The 20,352-nt window shown below is 27.1% G+C and overlaps 1 protein-coding gene across 2 annotated transcripts in view; it reads left to right on the top strand.

The window, feature by feature from the left end:
• The window catches only part of LOC117182172, a 24,997-nt gene extending 11,364 nt beyond the window's left edge, over window positions 1–13,633 (top strand). The window contains exons 3-5 of one of the 2 annotated variants that reach the window (XM_033375222.1): window positions 5,793–6,104; window positions 8,543–8,800; window positions 13,363–13,633. In XM_033375222.1, coding sequence (XP_033231113.1) covers window positions 5,793–6,104; window positions 8,543–8,800; window positions 13,363–13,558 — 766 coding nt within the window. In that variant the 3' untranslated portion in view covers window positions 13,559–13,633. Of the gene's footprint in view, window positions 1–5,792; window positions 6,105–8,542; window positions 8,801–13,340 lie in introns of both variants that reach the window. The other variant, XM_033375223.1, reaches the window with a different exon arrangement.
• Window positions 13,634–20,352: the final 6,719 nt, after the last annotated feature.

Below are 20,352 nucleotides of genomic sequence, written 5' to 3'. Positions count from 1 at the left end.
TATAATTTATTATATGGCAGAAAACAAGAAGCTGAAGAAGCGAAGGGTTTTCCAGCAGCCGCTAACATTTACGACCCGAGCGAAGCGAGGGTTTTTTTTTTTAATTTTTTTTTAATTTTTAAAATTTTACTCGCTTTTGCAAATCTTCAAAGTAACAGATGAGAACATTTTCCTCAAATGAGTTTGCCTTGTTATCATTTTTCCATTTTAAGAACGCTTCATAAACTAACGAATACCGGTTGGCTGATTTTGAAGGTAATAATTTTAGATTTATGATAGCCTGGGCTTCTTTGTCAAAATCTCGAATATTTTCCTCCTCATCGCTACTTTCACTTGACGAACAGTCACTTGGATTCATAATTGTAAGCAAGACTAATTTAATACTTCAAAACGCAATAACTGTCCATACGAACACCTCTCGTCGTAACAATTTAGCTTACAATAATAACACATAACAGTTTACTACATAATACGCAAATATTATGTAGTAAATACGAACACCTCTCGACTTTTCGTTTCAACAAAATCAACAAAATTCAGCTTAGGTTAGAAATCCTCATGGTCGAGAGTCGAGATAGCAGTGTCTATACGATTCGTTAGATGGCGCGCAGGACGGGAAGGAACGGTAGGTTTCGGTAAAGATACGCCGGGAAGAAACTCGAATTTTCGGCCGAGATAGGAAGAAAAAATTTACATTTGTTTCGATTGCAGGCGATAACTATATTGAAATATCAAGAAACGCGACAAAAACAACAAACTTGACCTTCAAATGCATTACACGGATTTCAGGGAAAAACATTTCCGCGATACCAGACGAAAGATTGGCTACTGTAAGTGAATATATTTCTCTAAAAACTAAATTTTTTTCTAATCTGAAGAGAATACAATTATACATAATCTGTCGAAAATAGTAAACTTTCGAACTTAGCAATTTTGTGCAAATTACTGATTTACGGGAATAATTTACATAAAGTAACGAAATGTTTAACTCTTCTAACTAAACGTTTTACCTAATCCAAGCGCACACTTTCTTTGAGTTTAATTTATTCTCGATTCACTCGTTTGCCTCAAGAATTTTTTTTCCGTGTAGAAATAGATAAGAGACATTCAATCCTTCCCAAATGCACACTCTGCATCCCACAAACTCTATCTTTTTTTTCCACGCCCTATCCGTCGCGTCTACTTAGATCTATCTCTCCAAGAAACACGTTCTATAATTGTTCCAGATCAAAAAAGGAACTGTGTTACAAGATGGTCACAGAACTGTTCTAGAATAAAAAGTTAACCGCGTTCTAGAGCACTGTGACAAAATTGGAACCGAACTATTCTAGAACAAAAAGGTGACAGTGTTCTAGAACACTGTGAAAAAATTGTGACAGAACTGTTCTCGAACTATGCAACAGCACGATTACGCAACAGTTGCTATGGAATGGTCCTAGAACAAACTTATCATAGACACTCTATAATATTTGTTTCAAGTTTATTTTAGAACTTTGCCGTAATAGTGTTATATCGAAGTTCTAGAACTCTGTTACAAGTATGTTCTAGAACAAATTAGGAACAAAGATTAGTTCGCTAACACTATGGTCGAGCTGACCCTTGCGAATATCCCTAATGTGGATATCTCGGACGTATAACTTTTGTTATTCGGGACTGCGTACGAGCTATCCCGGATCAAAATATATCTATGGGGACTTCAAAGTTTCCGCCTCGCAGGACATTCCGACGGGTTATCCCTAGAATAACCCGGGACATAAATTAGGTCAAATCGAATATCCCGGGATATCCTATTGCTGTGAGGGGTACATAACACTGTTCCATCTTTGATAAATAACAGTTCTAGAACTGTTATAGAATTGTCCTAGATTTTTTACAATGCAGTGTACCAAAGTTCTAGAATTGTTACAGATCGGTTGTCACAACGTTCTAGAACTGTTACAGAATTGTTCTAGCGTATGAGGGATGACATAGTTACTCGCATGTTCGTAACCTGTTCTAGAACACGTTCTTTTGTGTTCTAGAACACGTTCTTTTTTGTTCTAGAACACGTTCTTTTTTGTTCTAGAACACGTTGTTTTGTGTTCTAGAACACGTTCTTTTGTGCTCTAGAACAGTTACAGATCTGTTCTATAAACATTTTTGCTGTGTCTTTGTATCCCTGACTTTATCCCTTACATTCACAACTGTCTATCTTTTTCTATCCATGGTATTCACAACTGTCTATCTTTCTCTATCCCTTGTGGTCACATGTCTATCTTTTTTTATCTTTGTTCTTCACAAATGCCTATCTTCATCTCTTCCAGACTAGCCACTATCAACGATATATCATTTTATCTTCTATCCATTTGAATCCACTCAAAAATGCAGTATTCTTCAGCGTTTCGAAAATAATAATATATTTTGAATTTCGAACTCCCGCAAAATAATATTAAACTAGCAAGGTTTTTATGTACCTAACAACAAAATTCTCTAGCCTTACGACTCAATAATCGAAGTTCGAACACTGCAAAGGCGTCTGCTGACCCTCGACTTATAGATAGTGCAAATGATTTCACTTGTGTCTGACTTTTACAGTCAGCCACCTACTGGGAACCTGCCGGTACTAAGTCAGGGATGTATGTCAATTAGCGCGCGCCTCGCTAAAGATAGACGTGGATAAGCAGAAGATTCGTTTGGATAGAACGACTAGGATTCAAACAGATAAGGCTATCTTAGATTTTAGAAAAAGAGTCAATGAGATAAGAAGCTAGGGATTGAAAAAAAGACAAGATTTTGGATTACCTAACGGATAGAAAAAGATAGGCGTGGATAAGTGAATGATTCATTTGGTACGAAACACTAAAATAGGGATTAGGAGTGAAAAAAAAGGATTCATGTGGATAAGCGTCGGATAGACATGGATAGGAAGATTGGAATTCCAAAGAATAGAGGTGATTGTAGATTGGGAGACAGATAGAAAATGATCGAAGGGCACCTTCGGTCAAGATGGATACATCGGTTCTTTCCATTATAATCTAAGAGATAGGAAATGATTCAAACGGTTAGAGACTCTATCCAATTTACTTCCAGCAGGGAGATCTTGATATAAGACTCATCTGTAAAGAATCAAATCCAATGCAGTCTAATATCCAATCCAATTTAATACAATTTAATCCAGTTTAATCCTACCCAGCATATAATACAATATTATTATTTTTAATATAATCTAGTCTAATCCTATCCAATATCCAAACCAATTTAAATTAAATTAATCCACCTTGAGCAAAATAAAAATTATATCCAGTACCTAAACCAATTTAATACACTGCAATCCATCTTAAAAATACAATACTCAAGCCAACATCTAACCCGATTTAATATTATTTCATCCATTTTAATCTAATCAAATTCAATCCCATAACCAACCCACTTTAATACAATATAATCCATTTTTAGCAAGTCAAATCCAATTTCTAATCACATTTAATCACAATTTGATCGCATTTAATGCGATTCAATCCCATTAAATTCAATTTAATTCAATCCATTCTATAATATAATCCAATCTGAATAAAAATCCAGTATCAATCCAATCTTGTCCTATAAAATTTAATCCAATGCACTCAAATTGAATTGAATATAATCTAGCTTAATATGCATCTAATCTAAATTCAATCTAAAAAATGTATTTCAATTTCATCCAATAAAATTGAATTCAATTTAATCCAGTAAAATCCAATACAATCCAATCAAATTATGCTTTCAAATTAGGGCTATCTAATACAATCTAACCCAAATCCAATCCAATTTTATCGAATCCAAATTAGTCGAATTCAATCGAATCTAAATTATCACAATCCAACCCAATATAATACAATCTCATATAAATCCAATATATTCAAATCCAATATTGATCGATTGCAATCCAATCTAATTCCATTTAATCCAACCTAAATCCAATTTAATCGAATCCAATCTACTCCAATATAATTTATTGCAATCGACTCCAATTTAATTCAATCCAATATCTAGCAATTCCAATATCCAGGCAATCTAACCTCAATTTAATACAATGTCAATCCAATTAATATTAATCCATCCTAATGAAATTTATTCTGATTTAATCCAAAATATAATATAATTAAATCTAAATAAAAAACCTGTATCAATCCAATCTATTTCCAAATAATTTAATCCAGTGCATTTTAATTCAATTGAATATAATCTAGTTTAATATGCATCCAGACCAAATTTAAACGAACAAAATGTATTTCGATTGAATCCAATAAAATTGAATTCAATTTAATCCAATACAATCCAATCTAATTATGTTTTTAAATTAAGAGTATATAATGCAATCTAATCCAATTTAATTCAATCCAATTTAGTCTAATCCAGTCGAATTTAATTTAACACAATCCAATCCGGTCTAATTTAATTAAATCCAATACCAATCCAATCTAATTTATTCGAATCCAATTTCATCTAATCCAATTAATTCTAATATTCATGCAGTCCAATTTAAACTTATATCAATCCATTCCAATCTAAATCCATTCACATTCAATTTAATCCAATTCACTCAAATTTGATCTACCTTAATATCGATTACACTTAATTCGAATTTAATCCAATCTATTCTAATATTCAGTCCGATATCTGATACAATTTCCCAATTTAATCTAATTTGATTTAATGCAATATTCGTCCCATCTACATCTAATCCCATCTAATTCTAAACTAATCCATTTCATTCCAATTTAATCCAATCGAATATTCAATCAACCCAGTTTAGTCCAATTCAATCTAATGCAATGCAAGCAATACAATGTCCCAATTTAATTCATTCTCATCCAATTCAATCCAATATCCATCCCACCTTAATATAATCCCATAAAATCCTAACATAATCTAATCCACACCAATTTAATCCAATTCAGGATTTATCCACTATAGTTTAATCTAATCCAATTCACTATCATTTAATACTATATCTAATATATATCCAATCCAATCTAATATCCATCTAATCAAATCTAATTCAATGCAATCCAATCTAATTTGATCAAATCAAACCCAATCTAACCTTAATATAGCTTATTCTGATGCAATATCCATCAAAACCAATGTCAACTTAATCTGATCCAATTTTGCTCAATCCACTCCAATTAAATTCAATACAGTTTTATAATGATTCTATCCAAATTTAATCCAACCCAAAACCATTTTTTTGTTTTAATCCGAACTAATATTCAATCCAATATCTGATCCAACATCCAATCCAATGTAATCCAATTTGATCTAATGTAATACAAACCAATTCAGTTAAATCCATTATCGATACGATCTAAATCTAATCCTATCCAATCCTAACCTATTCAACTCCACTCTAATTTAATCTAATACAATACTCATTCAACCCTGTTTGGTCCCAACCGATTCAATATAATTTATTACAACCTCATATCCATCCAATCCATTCTAATTCAATGCAATCCTACTGAATTCAATTCAATCCAATCAAATCTAAATCCATCTTATTCCAATCCAATATCCATCCAGTCCAATCTAAACTCAATCTAATTCCATTTTCTCTAATCCACTTCAATCTAATTGAATCCAATCCAGTATCCAAACCAATCTAATTTATTGCAATTGAATTAGTTCCAATTTGTATGTAATCCAATTTAAATCAAATTCAATTAATTCCCATAGAATTTAATGCAATACACGCTCATCCAATTGAATCCATACCATATAAATTCATTTAATTCAAAAGAATTTAATTAAATTAATTCATTTTTCTATTTCAGAGACAGTGAAGTAACCTTGAGAGAAGTCTGGATGAACGAAACAAATCAAAAACTACTATTTCTATTCGAGGGTGACATCCTAACCGACTGTAACGATGAAAATCTCGAGGAGAGTGAACGCAAAGACAATTGCTTTTATAAACCTCTGCCCTTCAAAAAAAAATCAAATCAGAGTTACACTGAAGAAATCAATAATAGTTTATCAATACCAACAAAATTATCGTGGCTCTCGTCGGCCACAGATTTACGTCGCAGATGCAGTCTTGTGAAATCTCGAACTAGAAATCAAATTATTCGCCAACAACTTCGTAGGTAAGAAATCATATTTAAATTTAAATCAAAATTCTTAATTAACAATAGCATGCACATTTTTACGACTTGTTAACACTTATAGTTTACGAGAAATTAATTCGTTAATTAAGGATCGCGGTTTTCGGATAAGGCTGCGTTTTGATAAATTTGCATTATTCTTCATTAGGAAAACTACTTTGCGGACACATGTGAAAAAATTATTACATTTTTAATAACAAATTTTTATTTGAAAAACGTACTTTTTAATACTTACAATTGTTGGAAATAACGACTGGAATGTACAGATTTCATGAAATTAGCGGAATTCATAGAATTCACGAAATTCGAGGAATTAACGATATGCACGAAATAAAAGGAATTCAAGACATTCAAAGAATTACCGGAATTCGTGGATTTTACGAAATTCGTGGAATATATAGAATTCACGGAATTCATGGAATTTATGGAATTTACGGAATTCAACGAATTTAAGTAATTTTTCGGAATTCACGCAATTTGCAGAAGTCACGGAATTCATGGAATTCACGGAAATGATGAAATTCACGGGATTAATGAAATTCGCGGAAATGATGGAATTCACGAAATTCATAGAATTCAGGACATTCAAGAAATTTGTGGAATTTACGGAATTTATACAATACACGGAATTCACGCAATTTGTGGAATTCGCGTAATTCATTGAATTTACGGAATTCAACGAATTTAAGGAATACGCGGAATTCATAGAGTCCATTGAACTCGCAGAATTCACGTAATTCATTGAACTCGCAGAATTCACGGAATTTAGGAATACGTGGAATTCAAAGAATTCACAAAAACCAAGGAATTCTCGGAATTTACGGATTTCTTTAAGTTCACGGAATTGACGAAATTCACGGAATTAATGGAATTTACGGAAATGCTGGAATTCACGGAATTCATGGAATACATGAGATTCATGGAATTATTGGTATTCGTTGAATTTATTGAATTAATGAAATTTATGGAATTTGTTGAATTTATTAAATTAATGAAATTTGTGGAATTCATGGAATTCACGGAATTCAAGCGAGTCACGAAATTCAAGTAATTCATAAAAATCGTGGAATTTATTGAATTCAGGAAATTCAAGGAAATTATGAAATTCAATGTGTTAATGAAATTTAATGAAATTACGGGATTCACAGAATATATAGGATTTCACGAATTCCTTCAATTCTAATAATTCCGTGAATTAATTGAATCACTTGAATTCCGTGAATTCCATTAATTCCGATAAGTTCCAAATTTCGTGAATTCCTTCATTTCCATTAATTCTGCGAATTCTCTTAATTGATCGAATTCCGTGAACTCCTCGAATTCCATCAATTCCATGATTACAGTAAATTCCACGAATTCTTGAAATTCCGTAAAATCCATGAATTCCGTCATTTCAACGAATTCCTTGAATTCTATAAATTGCTTGAATTCCATCAATTCGGTGATTCCCATAAATTCCGTGAATTCCATGAATTCTGCGATTTCCGTGTATGATGTGAATTTTATTAATTCCATGAATTCACTGAGTTCCGTGAATTCCATGAACTCCGCTAAGTCCATAAATGTCGTCAATTCCGCGAATTCTTAAATTCCGTGAATTTAATCTTCCGGGAATTTAATCATGTCCGTAAATTCCATTAATTCCATAAATTCCGTAAAATCCATTAATTCTGTCATTTCAACGAATTCCTTGAATTCTATGGATTTCTTAAATTCCATCAATTCCGTGATTTCCATAAATTCCGTGAATTCCTTGAATTCCATGAATTCTGCGATTTCCGTGATTGATTTGAATTTTATTAATTCCGTGAATTCACTGAGTTTCGTGAATTCCATGAATTCCTCTAAGTCCATAAATGTCGTATATTCTTTCATTTCCATTAATTCTGCGAATTTTCTTAATTCCTCGAATTCCACGATTGCAGTCATTTCCGCGAATTCTTGAATTCCGTGAATTCAATCTTCCGTGAATTCCATCATTTCCGAAAATTCCATTATTTCCATAAATTACGTAAAATCCATTAATTCTGTCATTTTAACGAAATCCTTGAATTCTATGAATTGCTTCAATTCCATCAATTCCGTGAATTCCATGAATTCTGTGATTTCCGTTATTGATGTTAATTTGATGAATTCCGTAAATCCACTGAATGCCGTGAATTCAATGAATTTCGAAAATTCCATTATTTTCTTGAATTTCTTCGTTTTTATGAATTCCGCGAATTCCATGAATGTCATTAATTCCGTGAATTTCTTGAATTTAATGAATTTCATGAATTCCGGAAATTCCTTGAATCCGGGGAATTCCATGAATTCTTTGAATTCCATTAATTATTTGATTTCCTTGTGTCATTCCAAGAGTGTTGCGGAATTCCAAACATTTTTAGCAGTGTACCTATAAAAATGAAATTTATTAACAGTACTTTGGAGGGATCAAGAAAATGGGATGAAAATGAAAATCGTTCAAAAAGAGAGATTTTCTTTATTCCTGGTACCAAGTGGTGTGGCAGAGGACATCGGGCAACAAAATACACAAATTTAGGTGGTTTTGGAACCGCAGACGCTTGCTGTCGAAGACATGATACTACCTGTCCTTTTTCAATTCCGGCTCTAGAGTCCAAATATGGCCTCTATAATTGGGGCATTTCTACAATTATGCATTGTGCCTGTGACGAACGGTAAGATTTTTTTACCCATGTTTTTAGAAAGAATATTGTATTTAACTACAATATTAAAATTTAAAGTACAATGCAAAAATAATTTTTCGATTAGGGCCATGTAAAACGTATCCGATTCCTACTTTATCGACCTTTTTTCCAACAACTTAAGTTCACCCGAATTGAGAAACCAATTTTTGAAAATTTGTCAAGTTTTTTTAGTAAATTTTTGTATTTTTTTTTTGTATTTTGAGAAATTTAGAACCATAAAAATGTTCCTTTGTGGCTATTATTTAATATCCCAAATTTTCAGTTAATGCGAAAAATGTCGGTAACGTAGGAATCGGGTATTACGTGGCCTTAAAGTGACATTTTTTATAAATAACAGTTGAAAATAGGGCGAATTTTTTGCAGCTAGTTTTTATTAGCACATAATTTGAGGAGCAAAAATTTCTGTGATCTAAGACTAAATAATATTTGAAAAAATTGTCTTTGTTTACAACAATTGTTATTAATAAAAAAAAAACGATGACTAACGATGCACATTGAAAAAAGTGGATTTTTTGGTAGAAAAAGTTCTGGAGTTATTTCTCAACCGATTTTAAAGTTTCTTTTTTTTTCAATAGAAGCTTATTAAATTTCCAAGAGGCCTCTTAAGGCCATGTGATGAGTGAGTCACGTGACCAGATTCCTACCCTATCGAAATTTTTTGAATTTCCTGACTTATTTTCATACTAATCTTCACATCGAATTGAAAAATTAGGATAATAAATAAGAAGCACTAAGAAAGGTGGGTTTGGTCCTAGTTTTTAATAATGATGAAAAAAAATTTTTTTTGTAAATAATTTTGTTTTTTTCATCATTTTTTAAATTTAGAACCAGAGCCACCTTTCTTAGTGCTTCTTATTTATTATCCCAAATTTTCAACTGGATGTTGAGCTTCGTGTGCAAATAAATTAGGAAATAGAAAACGTGTCGGTAAGGTAGGAATCTGGTCACGTGACCCACTCGTCACATGGCCTTAAAGCCAATCTAAAGAATTCTTACTCTGTTATTGACGTTGCAAAATAATGTTGCATATTTGTGATAGCTCCTTTGGCCAATTTACTAAAATCTTTTTTTTTAAGTATAAGATTAGTGTCTTTATTCTCGCCGAAGTGAAATGTTCATTAGAGATTAAATTTCTCCATTTCCTTCATTGTTATAAACAAATTCATGGATGAACCAGAATTTTTTTGCCTTTTCGGTGTTTGAAGTGATTATTTATACTAAAACCTTTATTGAATTATATCCGGATACTAAACGATAAATATTTTTATTGTTATAGAAAATTGTTATAAACAAATTCACATATTAAACATTTGTATGCATAAAATTGTTTTCTTTTCTTTAAAATTATTTTCTTTTTGACACAAGAATATTATCAATTGTTGTAAACAATTGTTATAAACAATATTGTCAAAAAATGCAATTAATTCGTATTTTTTAACATAGGCAAGTTCTTTTTCTTTCAAGAATATAATTTTGACACAATAAAAGCCCATTCAATAACAATTTTATTTTTATAAACAATTTTTATAAACAAGCAAAAAATCAGCAGAATCGCAACAAATTGGAACAAAAGGACTTGAAAAGAATATTAAATTTGTTCATAACAACAAATTGTAAGTGAAGTTGTTTATAAAAATTGTTTATAACAACAACAGTGATTTTCTTAACAATAATAATAGTTATCGCTTGGAGTTAAAATTGAATTAAAACTTAAATTTAAAAAAAAAGGAAATATAAATCGGTGAAAAATACGAAATTTCTTAACTACCGAATTCGCCAAATTAGAAATTACCAAATTAACCAAATTTGAAATTCTACATTTTCGAGATAATGATCTTTTTAAATTTATTTGGAAACTAACAAATTTACAAAATTTGTAATTTTAAAAATTGAATTCTCTACAAATTTATTTAAAAATTGTGTCTTTATTTGGTTTCAAAAAAATACGAAATTTCCAAACGAACTAATTTTGACATTTTTGAATTTATAAATGACCAAATTTACCAAATAAAAAATTCTAAAATTTGAAAAATGGATTCCCTAAAAATTTATTTATAAACGCTCTGTTAGTCTAGTTGTAAAAACTCAAATGTGCCAAATTTTTAAATTTCCAAATTACGCAATTTTCCAATTTGGAAAGTCTGAAATTTCAAAAGCGCGATCTTTGGAAATTTTTTGGAAACTACCAAATATAACAAATTCTAAATTGCAAATTTTCAAAACTACATTTTTTATCGAATTTTTTATAAATTCGAAATTTATCAAATCACCAAACTATAATTTTCAAAATTACCATATTTACCACATATGCAATTTTGGAATTTCAAAACTGGGTTCCCTGTCAATTAATCCCCACATTCGATGATTATCTAGAGACAAAAAATAAATTAAAAAATTTCAAGTTCTAAAAACTTTCTGGCACCACCGAAAAACGTGTTTTGAAACTCTTAAAATTTTCAGTGAGTTTTCTTTCATTCAGAGAAAAAAATGGAAGGGGTACCGATTTTAAAAATCGAACTTTGAATTTTTAAACTTTACCCTAACGACTATTAATCCTATATATAAAAACTCGTAACCTCCATTAGTAGCGCATGGGCGCTGAATCTTACAATGGTCAAGTTAATCACGTATTTTATGGCGACTGGCGACATCTTTCTTCAACGTTAAAAATTAATCGAAATAAAAAACTAGATTTCTACTTTTATCGATCGCTGATAATTATTTCCATTTTGTGTCTTTTTATTCTCATTTTCAATAACAGCTGTTATTTTTAATGAATTATTATCATGCATAATATTTAAATTTGTTTCTCATAATTCTTCAATCATTACATTAAATTACTGAACATACTTTTCACTAGAATGTGGTTTATTCAATGTTACAGGAATAATTGAAAGTTTATGTTAAAATCTAATTTTTTTTTTAATATGTAAAAGAATATTAAATTAATAGATATATTGTGAAGTCATTAAGGTTATTAATGTTATGTTATAAATTATAATGAAAAATGTTATTTGAATATAAAGTTATCATAAACTAAATTAGAATTATATAAATTTATTATTTTCATGTTCTAATTATCTTACTGATTTAATTGTAAAAATAACTATATTCATTTTTAATTTTACATAAGCGAGTCATTACAAAATTTTTTTGAAACTTTTAGTCACAATAATATTTTATTTAGTTTTATATTTGCAAATTATAAAACTTAATAATATCAAGTTATACATGCTATTAATTTTTATAATAATATTATACTTATATTTTATACTTTAAAATTATGTACAAAATAGAAATTAAATATAATTTTAATACATTTTTAATTGGTTTATTCAATGTTATAGGAATAATTATTTAAAGTTTATCTTAAAATTTAATTGTCTGAAATAATGTAAACGATTATTAAATTAATAGATATATTGTGAAATCATTAAGTTTAATAATACTATTATGTATATTATAATTAAAATTTTGATTAAAACATATAGTAATTATATTAAATTACAATTAAAAAATGTATTATACTCTAAATTTTACATAATTGAGTCATTAACAAAAATTTTTTTTTCAGGTTTTAATTATAATAATAATATTTTCATGATTTATATATTTGCAAATTATAAATCTTAATAATATTATTTCACATATGCCTACAATTTTTACAATAATATTATATTCATATTTCATATTTTAAAATGATTTACAAATTTAAAATCAGATATAATTTCAATAAACTTTAATTTGGTTTATTCAATGTTACTGTAATAATTTTTTGAAATCTAACTTTGTTAATTAATGTACAAGAGTATTAAATTAATAGTTGCATTGTGAAATAATTAAGTTTAATAATATTATAATATAAATTAAAGTTTAGTAATAAAAAATAAAATATCAAATTACATAAAGATTGGATTTAAATTGTTTAATATGTAGTAATATAAATATGTTATTTCCTCTCAGATTATGTAATTAAATATTAGCGAATAGTTTCGTAACAAAAGTTTGAAAAATCTTTCCTAATTGTCTCATAAAATTGATAAAATTTCTTCAGAAAATTTTAACAAATAAATTGTTATTAGGAAATTGAGTAAATGATAAAAATGAGTAGAAAAAAGAGCGCGCGCACAAAATAGTCAAATTAAACATTAAAAATATTCTTCTTAAAAATAAAATTAAAAAATGTTACATTTGTTAAATTCTATTCCGAGTAAGAGCCATATACACTTTCTTTGATGATATCATTATTCCGGAAAGAAGATAAGCAAACAGAAGTTACATAATAAGAAGATCAATGCTTCCATAAAAAAGTTATTATAAACAAAAACGCCTTTTATCTCGCCTCTGCATCTGGTTAACAGATTTCTCTCAAGTGGGCATTCAACTGCTTAAAAAAAAAAGCAAACAAACAAATTCTGCAAATGTTTGCTTTCTTCTTTACAATCTTGAAATGCTTACATTAACCGTTTCTATTTTTGGTTCTTTGCTAATTTTTTTTTTTTTTGAATAGTCTGAAACCAAAATATTTTTAGATTCCGAACGTGTCTCAAAATGGCCCAGTCTTCTTCTGCAAACGCGATAGGAAAAATTTTCTTCAACGTCATCCGAATGAAGTGTTTTGTTCTGAAGAAAAGAAAGAAAAAAAGTTGCAAGAACTGGTCCTGGAAAGGCAAGTGTTTGGAATATGAAAAATACAAAGCCATTTTAAGGAAAAATGTTTATTACTGATAGAAAAAACAAAATTTTCGAAATCAGTTAGTATCTTCCCTTCACTCTTTTTCATTGAAAATTAAAAAAAATCATATTACTTAAAAAATAATGGCGATTTTTTAAATGTAGAATTTTTAAAGGTAAACAATAATTAAAAGATAGGAATTAAAAAAAAAAATTAGTTGCTAATTTATAAATTTTTGCAAATATGCAAAAAATTATTTTTCTTTCTTGAGAATAAATACTTTTTCGCTCAAAAAAAATTAAGGTTCAACGCATTAATTTTTTTCTAAAATTTTTGCTAATTTAAAAAAAAAGTAGATATTATAAAGTATAAACTGTGCAGGAAGAAAATTTAATTTTTTAAACAATTGATTTATTTCAATTTTCAGATAAAAAAGGGGGACAGAAGATGTTGTATGATTTTAAAAAAATCACTCCGCCCTATTGTATAATATTTGAATCGTCAATTTAATTGACGAAATATCATCTTCCAAAAATGTCAATAGTAGTTCTCAGGGATTTGATATGTTTTCATGCATGAAAAAATTTTTTTTCCAGCATCTAATTACGAAATTTTAGAGAAAAAAAAATAATTCAAAGGAAATATTAAAATTTATTAAATTTAAATTCATAAAAGGTATTTACTTTGCCTAAAAATGTCGCTTTATGAAGAATCTAAAAAAACGGGATTCGTTTAATTAATTCAAGTCGCTTTACTTTTTAATGTGATAGATTTTTAAGTATTATTGTGTATACTGATTATTCTATAATTTATTAACATAAATGTGATAATAAATATTTATTTTCTATGTAATAAAGTTCTATTATTTATAGGTTTATATTTTATTTATCCTTTATTTCTTTCTCTTTTTCATTAATTTTATTATTTTTTATTCGATTTCATTTTGTATGCCCTTATCTTCAACAAAAATGAGAAATTTGATTAGAAATGTCATTAAGATCATAAATTAATTAATTAATTTCCAGAATAAGATTTATTTTTACATTTCTAATAAGTGATTAAACTTTAGAGGAAAGAGCAGACGAAAAAAAGTGTCTTTTTTCAATTTACTGAAGTAGTGAATGTGAGGCATTGTATTCAAATGAATAAAAAATTGTCAAGTAAACCGAGATTCTCGGATTTGTTTTAATTAGTTTCAATGAATGAATCGTTTCTTGGACCCGTAGCTGAAATGAGTTAAAATATTATTTTCAGTTACATTTTATTTCAAGAATAAAAGCTTTAAGTTTTTATTCCTTTTCCGTTCATTAATTTTAAGTTATTTAATTTTTTTATCGTATCTCTCGAAATCTTTCAGGTGACAAAAAAAATATTTTAGTTTGTAAATGAAAGGAATTACGTTTACATATCAATTTGAATTTATTATGAGAATAAGACCGAAATTTTCATCACATGTCGCATTTTCGAAAAGATTTTAGGAATAAAATTAAGAAATTGTAAATATGCGAAACATTTAAATAAATAATTGGAATAAAATATCTGAATTCAACCTTGTATTTTTATTTATATACAACATCCCATATTATGCATAAAAAATTTAGCTCAATTATGTTAAAAATAATTTCTGTTTAAAAAATTAATCAAAATAAAAGTATCAGGTTTTGAGTAAATAGATTTCATCTAAATATTGAAAAATTTTTAACAAATTTTTATCTACCTGGAAAGTTTTACTGTAAGAAAAAAAAACAATTTTGAAATTTTAAATTGTAAAAATAATAATTAGTTTTTGACGAGGGGACGAAAGCAAAACTCAATTTATTGATTTCACTTTTATTCAATTGTTTAAAAGTTATTAAAAATTTAGGAACTTTTTCAAATATTTATTTATTAATATATAAAAGAATCGATGATATCTCGAAAATTCTGAACAACTAATCAAACTTATGAAAAATAGGTAATGTACCGATTCACAAAAATTGTTTTAAATATTTATTATTATTCATAATAATATTCTCCAAGAATAATTCTAGGCAGTTACGGTTTTTTCTAAAATTTTCCACTTTTTGTCCACTTTTTATTTATCGAGCTCATAATTAATACAAGTTGTGAAAGATAATTGTTTAAACAATTTATTATTGTTTAAAAATATCTTTGTTTAGATTATTTTTGGTAATTTGCAGTTTCATAATATTTGAAATTTTTTTCAAATCTTCTATATGGAGCGTAATCAATTTAAATTTTTCTTAAAGTAGTTACAGAGATTTTTTTTTTAAATAATTATTAATATTAATATTTATTATTTGTTTACAACTAGAATATCAAAGAAAAGCTGAAAATTTAGAAAAAAAACGCAATTTTCTAGTATTATCCCGAGAGAAGATAGTTATTAATAATGATAAATTATTGATATATGAGTATTATTGTAGGAGAATATTTTTATAAACAATGATAATTTGTTAAAATAATTTTTTTATCAAGTTGCATTAATTATCTAACTCTAAGTGTAAAGTAAATAAAAAGTTTAAAATTTCGGGAAACAAATGAAACTTTATTAAATTCATTATTCAAAGAGAATATTATTATTCAAATAATTGTAAATCGTTTGAACAATTACGTTTCTTAGCTTCAAATATTTATTACCTCACACTGATTTTAAAAAAATTAATTTTTTCTGCAAAAAGCTCTTTTCCTTCGCTCCGCTGGGAATCGAACCACAGAAATTATGATTCCCGGCCGGTAACAATGTTACCAATTTTAGGCCATTTTAAAAAGCGAATTTTATAAATAAAAATTAATTTTCAAGCAAATAATTCCATTTAAAACAAATTGATAAGCTTTGCAAATATTCATATTTTAATATTATTATTTTCAAATAACCAAGACTAAAATTCAATCAAATATTTAAATTATCAAGACTAAAAGTAAATTTTTTAAAAGAGAGTTTAATTTTCATCGAAAAATTTATTTTCAACCAAAAAAAGGACTTTCCTTCCAAGAAAAATGAATTTTTAACAGAATAGTAAAGTTTTTAAGCTAAAAAGTCAAATAAGTTGACAAAAGTGGACTTTTAAATTTAAAAAAAATGAATTTTTAACAAAAAACATCATTTTCAATCAAGAAAGATGAATTTTTAACAAAATAGTTGAATTCTCAAAGAAAAAGTTACATCTTCGACAAACAAAAATAATTTTCTACCCAAAAAGATGTTGACCAAATATGTTAATTTTCCGCTGAATAGTTGAATTTTCAAAAAACAAACTTAACTTCCTATCCAAAAATACAAATTTGAAACAAAACATATTAATTTTCTCCCAAATAGATTAATTTTTAGTTTATACAATATACAGGATAAAGTTTCAAACTAAAATGGAATAGAGCAATTTTCAGATCAAACATATTTTTGAACAAAGTTGTAAAATTTTCAATAAAAAAGATGCATTTTTGACAAGAAGATTAATTTTCTATCAAGAAAAACGAAATTTGAACAAAATATATGAATTTTCAAGAAAATATGATTTTTCAACCAAAAAGGTTCAATTACAACCAAATAGTTTAATTTTCTACCAAATTGTTTAATTTTAAAGCCAAGAAGATAAATCTGTTTCAAAACAGTAGAATTTTTATATTTAAAATTAATTTAAAAGGAAATAATTGAATTGTCAACTATAATTATCAATACCTGAAACAGAAAATTAATTTGTTTACAAAGTATTTAAACTATAGTAAAATAATCTACCTTCCAAAATTTAAATTTTTAACCAAAAAGTATGAATTTTCAATTAAGAATATTAAGTTTCTACCAAAGAAGAAGAAATTTTAACAAAATAAATAAATTTTTAACGAAAAAATTAAACTTTCAACTAAAAAATATCCTTTGTTAACCAAATAATTAAATTTTTAACTGCAAACTGCAAAGTACATAAAGTACTGGACCGCTGGCTACGGCTGCTGGAAGTCTACCAGGGAATAGAAAGAGAGGAACAATCGAGAAAGTAGCCCTGTCCTTTTCTAAGGATGGTGATTAGTTCCACGCATCTTCCATCTGCTTTCATTAGAAAAAGATCAACTGACCAATCACCAATCGCCATACTTAGAAGAGGACAGATCTACTTTCTCAATTTGTCATCTCTTTCTATTCCCTGAACCACTTACGACAGCCGTAGCCAGCGGTCCAGTACTATATGTCGATGATATAACCGACTCATAAAGAGTTCTTAAATTCGCGAGAATTTAAGTTTAGGTTATATAACCGAGAATATGACAGAATTTATAAAAATTTAAAAGAATTTAAGGGAATTTGAGACTTTATGATTTTTAAAAATATTGTTATTGTTCAGGTTATATCAGCGGTTGAATATAAATTATTTTCTAGCTCAGACATATTTAGGAATTACAGTGTTTCATATCAAATTTTTAAATATATTAATTTATTTCAAACAAACCAAAAAAGTTTTTTCTACTTTAAAAGATAACTCTTTAACAAAATAACTGAATTTTTAACATAATAGTTGAATATTCAACCTAAAAAGATAAATTGCCAACGAAAAAGTGTCATAGTGTATGTTTTAATAAAAAAAAGAATGAAATTTATACAACAAAAGAAAAGAATTTTAAAACCAAAAAGACGAATTTCCAATAAATAAAGATATTTCACTCAAAAAATAAATAAAAGTTTATCTAAATTATTAAACCCTTAAACTAAAAGACAAATTTTCTTTATAAAAATTCAATTTTCAAACAAAAAAATATCACTGTTCAACAAAAAATTAATTTTCCACGAAACTGATGCATTTTTATGCAAAAAAAAAAGGAAATTGCAAACTAAAAAATTATTTTTAACACCAAACAAACGCGAATTTTTAACTAGAAAATATCAATCTTAAAAAAATGGAAAAGTTACATTTTTGTTAAAAAATTAAGTCAAAACAAAAAAAAGTATTTTATACCAAACAGTGAAATTTTCAACTAGACTCAAGCCTTCAATAAAAAAATTTGCAATGTAGTTTAAATTTGAACCCAAGTAGTTGAATTTTCAATTAAAAAAGATGAATTTATAACAAGATAATTAAACTTTTAACCAACGAGATAACTTTTCAACTTAAAATATAAATCTTTAACAAAAAAAAGTGATTTCTTAAAAAAGCGATTCAACCAAATGTTTTAAACAAATTAGTTGAAAGAAAGAAATAATTTTCTACCAAAAAAATTGAATTTTGAATCCAAAAAGACGAATATTTTCAACCAAATAGGATGAATTTTTAACAAAATTGTTAAATTCTCTAGCAAATAGTTGCATTTTTATCAACAAATTGAAGTTGATCTTAAGGCAAAAGAATTTTTTATTACAAAAAAGTTGAATTTTCATCCAAAAAAGATTCCAGTTAACTCAGTAAATTCTCTTCTAAAATGTATTCTTCTTGTTTAAAAATTCTTCTTTTTAGTTAAAAATGTAAGTATTCTAATTAAATAACAATAATTTTAGTCAAAAATTCACTCCTCAGGTTGGAAATAAAATTACTTGGCTGAAAGTTCAACTCTTTTGTTACAAATTATTTTTTTGCAAAATAAGCTGTTTGATTGAAAACTTGCTTTTTCTTTGGATAGAAAGAAAATTTTTGCCGCAAATTTAAGTATTTTTAAAATTTTTGTTAGTTGAAAATTATTATTCTTTTGAACTAAAAATGTAACTATGGTTCCAGTTGAATATTCCATAATTTAAGTTAAAAATTCATCTCTTTGGTTGAACAATTATTTTTCAACTCAAAATTTATTTATCTAATTTTTAATTATAAAATGATGATTTTTTTAGTTCAAAATTCGTTTTTTTTTGTTGAAAATTTATTTTTTGACTTAAAAAGTAATTATTTCAGTTTTGGTTGACAATTTATCTTTTTCTAGTAAAAATTACTTTTTTTGTCGAAAATTCAACTATTTCAGTTGAATATTCATTGTTTTAATTGAAAACTGATCTTTTTTGCATAAAATCACTTGGGGTGCAAAAATTTGTATTTCAAAATGTAATTTTCGTTTTTTGTTGAAATTTTTCTTTTTCAGTTCAAAATTCATCTATTTCGTTGAAAATTAATCTTTTTGTTTGGAAATTAATCTCATATTTTTAAAATTCATTTCTAGCAAATTGTTGCATTTTTATCAAAAAATATAAAATTTATCATAAAGCAAAAGAATTTTTTTGCAAAAAAAGTTGAGTTTTCATCCAAAAAAGATTCCAGTTAACTCAGTAACATCAGAAATTGAATTTTTTATCCAAAAAGATCAATTTTTTCAACCAAAAAGGATGAATTTTTAACAATATAGTTAAATTCTCTACCAAATAGTTGCATTTTTATCCTAAAAATATCAATTTTGTACTAAAACAGATGAATTTGTAATAATAAAAAAATTTTTTTTTTAACATGGACCTTTCATCCAGAAAATATTTCAGTTCATTTTTCAATACCAAAAAATAAATTTAAAAAAAAAAGGAAATTTTTAACAAAATATTTAAGTTTTCAAGAATATCGTATAGTAGCTTAGTTTCTAATCAAACAGTTGCATTTTCATCAAAAAAATATTTAATTTCTGCGAAAGAAGGTAAACTTTAAAATGAAAAAGACAAACTTTCAAAAAAAGAGTTGAATTTTCAACCGAAAAGTTAACGAAAAAATGCAATTTTCTGTTAATAAAAATAAAAATTCTGATATTCTCATAAATTTTCAGAGAATTTATTTCTCGGTAATATTCTCATTCTCGATACCGTTCTCAAAGTAATATAACCGGCTAAGAATTCTAATTATGCACCCATGTATCATAATTTGGCGGGAAATTTCGTCGATCACCCATTTTGAAA

This window comes from Belonocnema kinseyi, chromosome 10, assembly GCF_010883055.1.
Source record: "Belonocnema kinseyi isolate 2016_QV_RU_SX_M_011 chromosome 10, B_treatae_v1, whole genome shotgun sequence".
Classification (NCBI taxonomy): Eukaryota; Metazoa; Arthropoda; class Insecta; order Hymenoptera; family Cynipidae; genus Belonocnema; species Belonocnema kinseyi.
Note: the sequence above shows the minus strand (reverse complement) of the source record. Positions and strands in the feature narration are given on the sequence as shown.